This window comes from Podarcis muralis, chromosome 2 (assembly GCF_964188315.1).
Source record: "Podarcis muralis chromosome 2, rPodMur119.hap1.1, whole genome shotgun sequence".
Classification (NCBI taxonomy): Eukaryota; Metazoa; Chordata; class Lepidosauria; order Squamata; family Lacertidae; genus Podarcis; species Podarcis muralis.
The window spans coordinates 38,998,884-39,013,019 of NC_135656.1; the positions used below are offsets into that span (position 1 = coordinate 38,998,884).

Consider the following 14,136-nt stretch of genomic DNA (forward strand, 5'->3'; position numbering starts at 1 on the left):
CATATCTTGTAAGTCTCCCAAATGCAGGTTCGCATACTTCAAAAATTGCATGTGAGCACTCAGATACAAACACAGGTTTGGTCATTTTCTTGCTCCTTCATGGTATTAATTTTCAAAAAGTGAGGTGGATTGAATCCCATGTCTTTGCTTCTTCAATTGTCAGTTTTGCCTAGGCATTAAAATCCAGGGCAGGATTTCTCAATTCCAGCAGTAGAGGGTTATTTAGAAAAATGGGTTGGAGAAGGATAAGCTGATTTCTTAGCAGGGCTGTAACTCTATGAAACTTTGTGGCACATCCAATAATACATATATTGGGGCCCTACTCACTTTAATTTCATTACTGGTTGCAGAGATAAGTCGCTTGGAAATAGGGAATGGATCATTCATTCAGCTGTAGACATTTTCTGGGAGCCCCTTTGCATCGCTTTTAGATGTATCATACGTGAAACAATGTTTGTGATAAGCAATCTATCATAGAAGTGGAGTCTGATAATACTGTGGTGAAACAGAGGCTTGTAAGGAACTACAGAGATAATCTAAGGAGGAACAAGAAAGCCCTGCACATTTCTTTGGGTTCTCTCTCCCTCCAAGTAGTACAGTACATACAGACAGAATCCTGTGGTGAATAAAACATCCCTCTAAGAAAAATTAAGATTCTGAGAATGTAAGTTCTCATTACAGTACATGCCCAAGAAAATAAAGAATTTTGCAATATTTCATCTCCGAATGATGCCTCTTAGTGTTGTTTTAGCCCAGTAATTAGATGTTTCGGCTACTGCATCATCATTTGATGTAATTACTGTCAACCACACTGAAGCTTTGCAATCAACTGATTCGTTTTTTCAAACAAACAGAAACCCTAATTTGCAAAACAAAATTGACATGCACAAAAATAATAATCCGCAAATGGATGGTAATACAGTTGTAAGATTAAAACCTCCTCCGTCATAAGCACTATGGGAACATAACCCCCAAACCAAAATCTGCTAGTGTGTATTTCTCAAGCATTTACAGTACCGCCAGGCTTGTAAATGGCAGACGGGGGGGGGGGGGTGTTCCTTTGCAAAGGAATACCAGCACTGATGAACTATAGTGCAAGAACAGGTTCACACAATTGACTTTCCCCACTGTGATAATGGACACAGGGTGACAACGACAATCTCTGCTGTGTAGTGGTTTCCAAGTTCCCAGCTACCAGTTCAACAGCATGGGAGCATGTGGTTGAAGGCAACATTTTTTGGATTCTTGGAGCGGACCCTCCTTTCAAACAAGAATACATTCACATATATTAACATTTAAAACATAGTTTGGGAAGTATTTTCTGCCTGGGGGCCACCCATTGCTTATTCTGCACAGTGCCAGATTTATGTATAAGCTAAGCAAGCTATAGCTTTAGGGCCCCACTCTCTTGGAACCCCCCAAAATACTGAAAGAAAAAAACCCCATTTCCAAAACAGAAGATAAAAAACAAATAAAATAAAACCTACATACAGCAACAGTGTTTTGTGTTGTGCAGGCTCCTATGATGTACATATTTTGTTTTGTGCAAATGGCTTTAGATACCTATTAGGTCCATAAATTACCATATGGCATATATTCAATACAAAAAACAGCAACAATTTGTTGTTGACAAAGGACAGCTGGGCATATAAAGGGCCTCATTACCTTCAGTAGCTTAGGGCCTCATCAAACTTAAATCCGGCCCTGATTCTGCATGAACTTAAATGCACTGTTTGGTTTGAATCCATGTGTTAGTTTGATTTACTGACAGTTACAGAAACTACCTGATTTCCCCCCACAAAAACTGGCCAGAGCCTCTGATGCACAGATGCATAGGAGCCAACTCCTAGGGGCCTTTGGCCTCCCACCAAAATTTTTTTTGAGGGGCTGCCCCCTCCCAAGTTGATGGACTTTGCTATTCAAAGGGTGTGCATGCACTGCGTATTGTGATTGATTATGTGGGACTGGGCTTACCTGGCCCTCCAAAACTTTTATTCAAGTTGGCACCCTTGCACAGATGTATGTAAAGATGCTCCTTTGTTGCTCGTTGTTTCGGGAGTCCGATCCTCCTTTCTTTATCCACTTAGCTCCCTTCTCCCATCCATGGCCACACCACAGGTGTGAAATAATGAAGAAACAGAGGTGAAATAGCATAAGAAAAGTATTTCTGAGCATGTACAGGCTTCCCCAGTGACTAGCTTTAATTTCCCGCCCAATATTTGCTTCCAGGGTCTGTAGGAGGGGCTCCTGTGTATGATGAACTGTAGCATCTCACTCTTAAGAAATTAAGCACAATCATCACCTCTCTTTACAGGCAATGTGTGTATGTTTCTGTGTGGATATGTATGAGTGTCTATGTGAGAATGCTGGGAGGCCTGCCCCTTTTGTTTTGACCCCGCCCCTTTTGCTTTGGCCACACCCACACCGGAAAGTTAACCAAAAGTGAACGTGCCCCTCAGACTTAACCTGAAAAAGTTTTACGGCATGTGCTTTAGACCAATCCCAAAATACGGTTCAAATGCTTGCTTTGTTTTTGTTTTAATTAAAGCTTATGGTAGTACTGCCATACCACCTGAAAGTATTATGTTGGTACCTGACCATACCTGTTCACTCTTCACCACTCTTCCAATGCCATGCCAGTTTGCATATACTAATAAATATTTATGTTGCAATGAGGCAGGAATGCTTCCATCAGTATCCATGCGGGCGCCCCATTGGTGCACCTGGAAATGTGTTTAATAACCAGTAAGCACCCTTCCTCCTTGTGCTGACACAGCCCTTTTTTGTTATGATCAGGAACTGTTTATGCTCCTCGAAGGTGCAGCCAAACCTGCAAGTGAGCTCATTGCTGAGGCTGTGTAAATCTGATCCACCCACGACCATAGCTCAGTTTTAGGGCACATGTGTTGCATGCAAAAGGTCCCAATCCCTTGCAGTTTGAGGCAGGGCTGGGGAAGATTTCTCTCTCAGATCCTGCCAGCTTGCATGCACAATGATGAGCCAGATATATCAGCGGCAGCTTCCTATATCCCTGTTAAGGACACAGAAGGACCCAGCTCTGTTGCTGAACAGGGATTTGGAGTGCCTTCTAGCTCCAGGTCCAGAGATCTCAGGTATTGGGGCTGGGAAAGATCTGAGGACTGGGAGACCCATTGCCCATCAGAATATAAACTTATGTATCTAGATGGATCAACAGACTGGTTCAGTATAAGGCAGCTTCACATGCTCTTTATTTGTTAAAATATGCTCCTGTGGACTGCCACCTTAGGCACACATTTACTCAGGTAAGCCATACCACAGAGTCACAGCAGCTATGTACCATGCTACAGGTCCAATTATTAGGTGAAGCAGTCTGTAGATTGTGTCACTGTCTCCTTTTAGAAGGATGCTGTCTTTACTATGAAAACTCATACTCAATGACCACAAAAATCACATGCCAGGACTCCAACTCACTTTTTAATACAGTACTTCAAACAAACCCAGGTTGTGACAGGCTAGTGGCCTTTAGGGAGGCTAGGGGATAGAAGAGGGACTAAATTTTAATAACACATTAGTGGTTATTTATTGCATTGAACCAGAGGTTTAGGTAGTCCTAAATAATAAACATAGTCTGAAGCATCCCTCTCTCTCTAACTAGTTTTCTGGGACTGTTGTGCTCAAGTCCTGCTTGCATGCTTCCTATCAGCATGTGGTTGGCCAGTGTGAGGACACAATTCTAGACTAGTTGGGCCAGTGGCCAATGCAGCAGGGTCTTACATTTTGGGGGACGCACAGAAAGCCCCTCCAATATATAATTAAAGAGAAGGCTCAACATCACAATCACATGCATATCTACTCAGAAGTAAGCCCCATTGATTGCAATGGGTCTCCCAAGTAAGCAGATTCAGGATTGCAGCTCAAATATAGTCAACGTTCATGTTATATACAGCTAAGCATTCTACTTGCCCTTAATGTGCAGTGAAACCCTATGTATGCTTAAGGTAAAGGTAAAGGTACCCCTGCCCGTACGGGCCAGTCGTGTCCGACTCTAGGGTTGCGCGCTCATCTCGCTCAAGAGGCCGGGAGCCAGTGCTGTCCGGAGACACTTCCGGGTCATGTGGCCAGCGTGACGAAGCTGCAGCTGGCGAGCCAACACCAGCGCCGCACACGGAAACACTGTTTACCTTCCCGCTATAAAGCGGTACCTATTTATCTACTTGCACTTAAGGGTGCTTTCGAACTGCTAGGTGGGCAGGAGCTGGGACCGAATGACGGGAGCTCACCCCGCCGCGGGGATTCGAACCACCGACCTTGCGATCAGCAAGTCCTAGGCGCTGAGGTTTTACCCACAGCGCCACCCGCGTCCCACTATGTATGCTTACTCAGAGGTAAATCCATTAAGCTAGATGGGGCCAACTCCAAAATGAGTGCATAGCAATCTTCGCCAGCCTAGTGCCTTCCAAATGCTAACTAGGGCTGGTGGAGTTGCAGTCCAATGCATCTCAAGGGCACAGGTTGGCTAAGACTGATGCGTAGGATTGCAGAGCCAATCTTCCAAGCCATTTCTGCACCATTTTAGGTTTCTTGTACCATTTCCATCAGCAAGACTGTGGTTTCATGCAACTGTTGGCTTATTAACCTTATAAGAAAACAGGGTCCAGGTGTGACACCTGAGTGCCATCTAGTTAGTGCTGCTTTCCCTCCCCCTGCCATACTTGCTGGATTTGTGCCTGTGTCCCAGACCATCCAAAGGGACACGGGTGGCGCTGTGGGTTAAACCACAGAGCCTAGGACTTGCCGATCAGAAGGTCGGCAGTTCGAATCCCCGCAACAGGGTGAGCTCCCATTGCTCGGTCCCTGCTCCTGCCAACCTAGCAGTTTGAAAGCACGTCAAGGTGCAAGTAGATAAATAGGTACCTCTCCAGCGGGAAGGCATTTCCGTGCACTGCTCTGGTTCACCAGAAGCGGCTTAGTCATGCTGGCCACATGACCCGGAAGATGTACGCCGGCTCCCACGGCCAATAAAGTGAGATGAGCGCCGCAACCCCAGAGTCAGCCACGACTGGACATAATGGTCAGGGGTCCCTTTACCTTTTATCCAGACCATCATCAAGATAAAATATTGGGGGTGGGCAAGTAAGCCCTGCCTTGCATAACCGATCACTATTTGGCTGGCAATGCCCATTCACTTGGAGCGGGGCAGCCTCCTCAAATATTTTGGGGGGGAGTCCTGAAGACCCCCCCCCCCGGCCCCTACGAGTTGACTCCTACCTATCCGAGCCTGTGACGTGCTCCAAAGAAATCCCTTGACACAGAAAGAACCCCCCGTCTCTCCTAAGTGCTTCCAAGAGCAGCTCGGCAGTGCAGGGAGGAGCCGAGTCCGCTCCGCGCATACTCCAGTGCGGGTTTTCTCAGCTGACGCTCGAGTGGGTGGTTTCTTGACTTGGCCCGGCTCCCCGCCCCGTGCGAAGCCAGAGCGAGCGCCGGCTTGGAGAGAGCTCTAGTAGGCTGCTGCGCCGAGTGAGTGGCCGGACGGAGGGGATGGGCAGCTCGTGCTAAGGGCTCGATCCGGACCGCCTTCGCCGCTCGCCATGTAGCGCTGGCCGCGGGCGCTCTCCTCTCGCCTGGTCTGGTGGAACTGTTCCCGAGCAGCCCGGCGGGGACCATGCGGAGAGCCCCGGCGCCTGGGCTGCTGGTGCTCCCGCCGCCCTCGCCGCTCCTGCTGCTGCTGGGGCTGCTGGCGCTGGACAGGGGCTGCACGGCGCAGTACTCGAGCGATCTGTGCAGCTGGAAGGGGAGGTAAGAGCTCGCGGGGCGGACGGGGAACCCTCGGCGCCCGGTGGCAACACGGATCAGCCCGGCGCTCCATGTGCGCTGCCAACTGCTCGGTCTTTGTCCGGGCATATCCCCGCATCTAGCCTTTGCTTCCCTGGATGCGCCCCTGCAAGGTTTTTGCACGGCTTGGGATGCATCCTTTCCCCCTCTCCTTTCCGCCCGAGCCAGTCTTCTTTACTCTCTCGGTGGGCAGTTTTGCGTGCCACCTCCGAGGGGGTCGACGAGCTCCCTTTAAACCGAGCGCGCACCCCCCGAGAGGCGCTCCAGCCCTTCCTCTTCTAGGGGCGCAGAAAGGGCGGGCAGATGCTGTCCTTCCATTTCTCTCTGGCCACTTTCATGAGCTCTGCATTTGGAGCTCTTCCTCACCGCCCCCCCCCCCCCGCCTCTGTTTTTACGACCATTTCTTCCCTTTTGCTCTTCGAGAGAACCGGGGCTTGGATCCGGCTTCACCGCGGAGCGAATGCTTGCTTCCTCTTGCAACTTCTGCCCTTATGAATGCAGGGAGTGTGTGTGTGGTGGTCCCCTTATTCTCCCGGTTTTGTTAAGTAAAGTTTCGCTCCGGGTTGGAGTAACTGGCTGTGGGGGTGGGGGGTGGGGAGAGAAGAATTGAAGAGGCGCTTCGTCCCGCGCTGGGCTCACTTGCTCCAGCGGCTCACGGACACATGGATTTGATTGTTGCGAAGGGATAAAAGCAACCTCTTCTCCTCCTCCTCTTCTGCTGTTTGCTCTGATTTATTGGAAGCGGGAAGGGGGGGGGGAGGGAAGAAGGGGGGCACTTTGATTAACATTCCAGGAGTGTTCAGGATGAGTATTGCCAAAGCAACGGGCAAAGGCGGGAGCGGGGTGGGGGGAGCGGGAGGGCGGCTTGGCTTTTCGCAGAGACAAAGGTAGAGCGTTTCTCTGGACTGACCACGCAGCGACACCGGCCACATCTGTGCAACCCAACACCCGAATAACACACTCTGCACCTCCTCGCCGCTGACCTTCTGCATTCAAGCGTTCACTTCGCTGTAACACAATAGGCTTGTAAGTCCTCCCTTTTAGGAGGCGAGTTGACAGGGTTGGTGCGGATTGTTCGCGCTTGGCGAAGCTGCAACGCGGAGAGAGAGCGAGAGCGAGAGAGCTGGCTTCGGTTTTGTTTAAATCCCCTCGGTGGGATTTCGCTGTCTTAACATTCCCGCCCCCGCTTTGGAACGCACCTGATTAGTAGGACGGGTCTCTCCCCCGCACTCCCACAAATTCGAACACACTTGATTAATTCAGGGTTGTTGCTTTTTTGTTTCTTTGCCATATTGGGTTACTTACCTTAAGATTTTTTTTTACTTTTTATGGAGGGGCGAAATCCTAATTTAGAGGCCTGCTGTTTTTTTGTTTTGTTCTGGGTGGAGTTAACTCTTCCTCGGAAATTGTAAAAGTGGTGCGTACTTGTGGGTGTTTTTAACATTTGCCCGAACTTCCTCTGGAGTTCACCTGTTGCTGAACAATACTGATCTCTGAAAAGATACTGGTCTGGTCTCTGTTACACCTGTGGCATCACGTCACTCCTGTTCCTTCAGATTTAAATCAGCATCGCTGATGGCAGATTCTTACCCAGTGTTCCATGTCTGCCACAGCTATGCTAATCGTTCTGGTTGTGAAATCTTTTAAAACTGCTTGGCTCCAAAAGCTCCTCCCCCCCCCCACTTTAATCCGCTGTAATCATTTTAATGTGTCTTTATGGTTTTCAAAAACCTTTTATACATCACGACTTTTGAGGGCTAGATTTTCATTCAGAAATGAAACCATGGCTAAATGGAGTGCACTTGTAATCTATATTTGGTTTCTTCGGGACACTTAAAAAACCCTCAAATGGGGATACCTGTGGAAGACTTTAAAACTAATACATAAATTGGGTGGCTTTGAGTAACGACTTGACTATTTTGGGGAATAGCTAAAGATCAAAGAGGCGGAAATAAGGTTTTTGTTACATTCTTTTCAGCTGATTCCTGTTGTTGTTTGGGGTGTGAGGGAGAATCCAGGCACCTCTGTTTTCTTTTATTGGGGACAGGAATCCAGATGGTAATGAATTATCTTGAGTGTCAAGGATTGTCACATGTACATTGGCATTTTTCTATATTTTTTGCATTATCTAGAAAGATAATAGCTGAAAATAGTGACATGGGCCACTTGCTGGGGGGGAGGGGAATCAGGTAATTGTAATGGCCAATTGACTCGGGGCATAATTTTAACAGTTTCACAGCCACATTTCCTGACAATGTGGTTTGCTGAAATAGGTAGTTTTTTGAGCAAAACCCACTAATTCTCAGACTGATCCTAAATACATCTGCCTGAAACAGAAGCATTTTCTATCAGCATCAGTGTGGTTTACCACAAAAATAAGTTTTAAGAGCCCTCGGGATTCGCTTCGATCGCAGGTCCTTAAACCCAGCCCTAACAACAAACCTATAAGGTGGGATACTAGTGTTTCCAACCTAGATTGGGGTCCCAGAGAGTGACATGCTTAAAATTGCCTCATAGAGGCAAAACATTTAAAGCCAAGGACTTCCTGATTTCTGCTTGGTCTTTCAGCTACCAGCTCGTTAATATATTGCTATGCTGATGAATGAAGTCTCTCTTCTAAGCTCGTCAATGTTCTGAATGCCAGCCACAGGGAATGTGTGTAGCCAACATGACTCACTTTCCTGTTGTGAGGCTGACCCAGCCATTCTCCTCTTCCACCCTCCTTACCCCCCCCCCCCCGTCTGTCATCATGTATTTTAGTTTCGTGGAATGACACATTATTGTGGTTGCACAAGCAGAGAACATCTGACGTCTGAAAAATAGGTGGAACTGACCAAAACAGGTGCCTCTGGTCTGAGCCATTCTGCCTAGGCTGTAGAGTAGTGTGGGGAGGGCTGTAGCTCAGGGCTAGAGCACTTGTCTTGCATGCAAAGGATCTCAAATTCAATCCCTGGCATCTCCAGGTAGCAGAGGGAAAGACACCTGTGTGAAACCCTGCAGACTTGCTTCCCAGTCAATGTGAATACACTAATAGCCTGACTTGATTTAAGGCAGTTTTTTCTTGGAAGGGTAGGCCTTTAATGGCTGCTAGTTTTGATACATATATGCCACATCCCAGATCACAGTCCGGGTACCAGCAGTGAGAGGTCTGTTGCCCCCGTGGATTCTGCTTAAGGGCTTCCCAGAGGCATGTGGCTGCCCATTTTTGAGAGTCAGGGTACAGGACTAGGCAGGCCTATGGTCTGATCCTCCTCCTATGTGCTTATATAGATCTAAGAACATCACACGGGTAACAAATTGAGCTTTTGGCCTTCTGGAATGGACAAGGACTGATGCTGCAGCCTATGCACCTCTCTGTTTACAGGAATGGCTGGTGTGCTGTCCATCAAATGCTTTTTGGGACTCCAGTTCCCAGCAGCCTCAGCCTGCATGGCCAATGGTAAGGGATGATGGGAGTTGCAGTCCAGCAACATCCGGCAGGCACCACAACAGCTGCCGTAGTCAATGGTTACTATTTAATGGATAGCTGCTTTGGCATCATGGTTCAACTAGAGGGATGAGTTTGGAAGTTGGAATACCAGGTTCAGAATCCTGCTGCGCTTTGACGTTTGCTGGATAGATCACAGGCAAGGTTTTACATTTCGGCTTAACCAACTTCTACCTCACAGGGTTGTTTTGAGACTTAATAATGCAGTCCTTCCCTGCCCAATGTTGTTATCTGACACTGGAAAGGGTTGTTGGTGTGGTAGGCTGTTTTCAGGGAACAGCACCAAGTGGCTTTGCATCCAGCACTCCCTAGAGCAGGGGTAGGCAACCTAAGGCCCGGGGGCCGGATACGGCCCAATTGCCTTCTAAATCCAGCCCCCGGACGGTCTGGAAATCAGCGTGTTTTTACGTGAGTAGAATGTGTCCTTTTATTTAAAATGCATCTCTGGGTTATTTGTGGGGCATAGGAATTCGTTCATCCCCCCCCCCTTCAAAATATAGTCCAGCCCACCACATGGTTTGAGGGATGGTGGGCCCACGGCTGAAAAAGGTTGCTGACCCCTGCCCTAGAGATCCCTCTGAGGAGTTCCATTCCTAGGCCCCTCCATTGCGCCAGTCTGGAGCTGGCATAGCACAAAGAAAAGGAAGAGCCATTCAGTGGCCATCCTGGCTGAGTGTGAGCCAAATGTCTTGGGATGCCTAGCTGCATGTCCAGCTTCTCACTCCTGTCTAGTCCAAGTTAGGATTGCCCTTTAAAATGCTCTTGTGCCGTGAGGTCCTTGATTCAGCTATACAGTATGGTAATATAATCAATACACTGCACCAATTCTTAATTGGTGGATTTTGTAAGCAAGCATTTATTTTTTTAAAAAAAGAAGCAGCTTGAGGCAATTGATTCCTGGGGGAATTGGGGAAATTCCTTCAACCAGGAAGGCTGTGACCAGCCCTAGTAGTCTACTTCCCATCTGTATCCTTGTAGTCTGCCCTCATAAGACGTTTGTTACCACAGAATGTTAGGGCTTTCCCCACATAATCTCCCGTCTGCATTCAGTCTGATTACATTGGAAGAAATAGGTCTCTTTTTGTGTCACCCCAGGCACTGGAATAGATTGCCCTGTGGCAGCAGATGAGGTTACAGGTACTGCCAACAATTTGTGAAGAGATGTAGTGCATCAGTACCTATACTGTGGTGTCCAATCTCCATAGTTAAAGATCACAAAAGTCCTAAGATGTTTAAATGTCAGACCTACTTTTTTACTTTATTTCTCGCCACCCTCCACCCCAAGATCTCTGTTTCCATTTTTATTTGGCCAGAAAACAATAGAAGTTAAAATAAATGCATTGTTGTCCTGTCAGGCCTCTTACATATTAGATATTTAATTTCATGTTTCATACCTTTCGGTAATGAAACTTCTGACCACCCCAAGCAAAAGGTGTCCTTTCATCCTGACCAACTCTAGTGAGTGGCAGCTTTAACTAGGTCATGAGTCTTTAGCCAAGGAAATCTATGTGTTTCTTGAAATTGCATTCAGTGTTCTCCATTCCATTAGGAACTTGGCATGTTACCCCTAACTGCTTGTTCTTCCCAATTTTGCCTTACCCCATTTGTGGCTTGTGGGATATAATTGCCCCTAGTGAAAACTTCTACAGTGCACCCACTTTCCTTTCAGTAGCAAGGAAAGCTTGCAGACATCTCATGCATAAATCCATTGTCCCAATGTCAAGCTTGCTTACTGTGGAAACTTCAAAGCGAAACTCCCATTTTCTTCTCCAATGACTTATATCTTCCTTTCTAGATAACTTTACCCCCGCTGAAGAATGATCACATTTTGGAGCAGGAATAGTATTTTGCTCATATGATGTCGATAACGCAAACTGCTTTTAGAGGGAAATCCAGCAACTTCTTCGCTTGATGCAACCACAGTAAAGTCTTTACTAAAATGTAGATTATCTGAGGCTTGATGGGTTGCAGAGCCCAGTTAGCATGCTGTCAACTGCTTTGCCCTTGAGAATGCCAGATGGGTTTGGGTTAAAGGAGTGGGACTCTCATGTACGTTGGATTTTTGAACCGAACACTGTAGGTAGTGGCTCCCCTGGAATGACTGTAGCCACACAACATCCCTATGAGTGAGACTGTGACTTCATTTTTGTAAATGTGGGTGATAAGGGCACAACTAGTCAAAATCAGTCAGTTCCTCCTTTTGAGAAGAGGGGTTTGAATCCAGCTCAGTGTAACAATCTGCCCACCACCAGACCGCACTGTGGCAAAGAACACTGTCTGCATCTCATGTCCCAGCTGAGTGATGCAGATCTCAAATATATCAAGTGTTTTTTTGTGTTGGTGGGCAAAAGCACAGAGGTCAAGAACCAGCTCCTTCTCCCACAAGCATCTATGCTCTTGATGTGGCTTTCAGGATTATTCAGCAGCATGTGTTTGTAGACAGTATTATGATGATGATTATTAGAATTTGACTTTTTTGGAGCTTCCTCATGTAACCTCTGAACAGAATGTTATACTGACATTCCCAATAATGTCAGCCACTTCGCTCTTAAATGGAAACCATATGTTGGGCTGTGTGCTGCTTCCTATTCCCTCTCCTCCTTCCCAGTAATATCTCCCACAACTAATTTTAAACGCCGGTTGAGCTTAAATATGTATCCTCCCCCCCCCACTCTTGCATAGCAGCAAAGTCATTTGACTCCTGGGGTTTAACATCACTTATATTCTCTCAATTGTTTCATCTGCTTTCACAGGTTGCTACACTCCAGCTCCTATGAGCTCCAGCCAGCATGGCCAATGGTCAGAGTTGATGGGGTTTGGAGTTCAAAAGCATCTGGTGGGAACCAAAATTTGGGGAAGGCTGATTTACCATAAACATGGGGAGATTTGGGTGGCTGGTGTGAATGCGTTGGAGGACTAAACAAACCTAAGTGTTACCTGTCATCCACAACTTTTGTGAGTGAGTTAAGTCTTCTCACTCAACGTCTATTATAAATGTAAATAATTTGAACCTCCCAAAGATGTTGCATGGCACCAGATAATGGAAATTATTATTGTAACCAAAGGGTAGCCAATGTGTCCTATATATGTTGTTAGACTCCCAATTCCCATCAGCCCCAGCCAAGGATGGTCAGTGTTCAGGGATGATGGGAGTTGTAGTCTGTGACATCTGAAGGGTACCATGTTGGCTACCCTTGTTGCAACTTTTTCAGTTAAGCACCAGAGTTGAATTCACAACTGAAAGCCTTTTCAAACTTCATGGCCTTGCCGTGTTCCGCAGCCACTATTTAAATCCCCACAACTTATTTATCTGAGGATATACAGTATTCTCTTGAAATAAATGGAGGCGCTCTTACAGTAAACTCTCCATCTTTCCTTTCCTCCCCCAGTGGACTAACACACGAGTCTCACAAAAAAGATGTTGAACAGGTCTACCTCCGCTGCGCCGAAGGATCCATAGACTGGATGTATCCCACAGGAGCGCTGATAGTGAACCTGCGACCCAGTATTGTATCTTCCTCTTCCAAGCATTGGACTGTCTGCATAAAGCCCTTCAAGGACTCTGCAGGAGCAAATATTTATTTGGAAAAAACTGGAGAACTGAAACTGCTGGTCCAAGATGGGGATCACAGCCCCGCCCGAGTGCATTGCTTCAGCTTTGAACAAGGCGGACTCTTTGTCGAGGCCACCCCTCAGCAGGACATTAGCAGGAAGATCACAGGCTTCCAGTATGAACTGATAAACAAGGGGACGGCATCCGATTTGCACATGGTTTCTGGTAAGTTGCGAGGCGATCCATTGCAGTTGCACTGTCCCGGTTTTGAATCCTCAGTGTCTGCCAAAGTGAATGTGAAAATAGTACACTGGGGGGGGGGTCTACAGTCCATCAGTTAGTTATCTGGTTACACAAAGTAGCTGGAAAGAAAGTTATACTTTTCAGAAATGGTTATGGTGAAGAGGAGCTCCTTCTAGGAAGAAAAAGTTGCTAATGTTAAGAAATAAACAGATATTTCTTACCTTTCTAGCAGGTCAGTGTTATGCAACTATGCTTGTTGCTCCTGAAATGAACAGCCTGTGTTCAGTGTGTGTGTGTGTGTATAATTTACCTCAAGGTACCAAGTCACAAATCCCCTGCCCTTTTTTTTTAAAAAAATATTGCTTTCTCTCTACCCCACACCTTGTGTACAGGTATGAATTGTGAGACAGGCCCCAAATCAAAATGATAACATAAATGACTGAAAAGAGAGGTCATGAATTGTAAACTTGGAGCTACTTTGCACATGATAGACTTCCCAGTAGGAAAGTGCATGTACCTCATTGGGAGAATCACATGAGCCTGTTGTCCTGCATGTACAGTGGTTCAGTGGCAAGTGATTCAGCCAATTGTTGCTGGACAAAGACTTCCTTCCTCATTCCCCTCCTATTGTTCTGCTTCTGTTCCTCCTATTCCTTGACCTAATTACTCTTTTGTTGCAAAGGAGTGGTTCTTCTCCTGGGGCAAGGCCTGCCTTATCACATCTTATAATCTCCTCAATCTCAGTGAAGATGTACAGTTGATATGACACACCTTGCCATGTGGTGTAATTTAGCGGTGCCTCTGTGCCTTCAACCCAAACAGGCCTGAGGGACCCACTGCTTAGGTTTTCAGCCAGATATTTGTGTGGTGGTAGTGCGCTGTTGTGACCCACCATAGAGCAGGCCATGGCCCAGTACTGAGTTCTGACCCACCATTTTTGCACTAACATGTAAAAAACCCCAATTTCTTTCAAAAGTTTGTATCTTCATGTGTTCTATTCCCTCCATCCTCAAAACTGCATTGAATAAAGAATGCACGG

General features: G+C 46.8%; 2 protein-coding genes across 3 annotated transcripts in view; one reads left to right on the plus strand and one right to left on the minus strand.

The window, feature by feature from the left end:
- QTGAL (queuosine-tRNA galactosyltransferase) overlaps positions 1-5,386 on the minus strand; it is a 182,298-nt gene extending 176,912 nt beyond the window's left edge. For both annotated transcript variants that reach the window (XM_077924299.1, XM_077924298.1), the window contains exons 1-2: positions 5,251-5,386; positions 1,975-2,091 (exon numbers count right to left, since the gene is read on the minus strand). The gene's annotated coding sequence lies outside the window, so the exon portion shown is untranslated. The remainder of the gene's footprint in view (positions 1-1,974; positions 2,092-5,250) is intronic.
- Positions 5,387-5,484: 98 nt separating this feature from the next.
- METRNL (meteorin like, glial cell differentiation regulator) overlaps positions 5,485-14,136 on the plus strand; it is a 28,960-nt gene continuing 20,308 nt past the window's right edge. The window contains exons 1-2 of the mRNA XM_028717121.2: positions 5,485-5,778; positions 12,691-13,079. Coding sequence (XP_028572954.1) covers positions 5,645-5,778; positions 12,691-13,079 — 523 coding nt within the window. The 5' untranslated portion in view covers positions 5,485-5,644. The remainder of the gene's footprint in view (positions 5,779-12,690; positions 13,080-14,136) is intronic.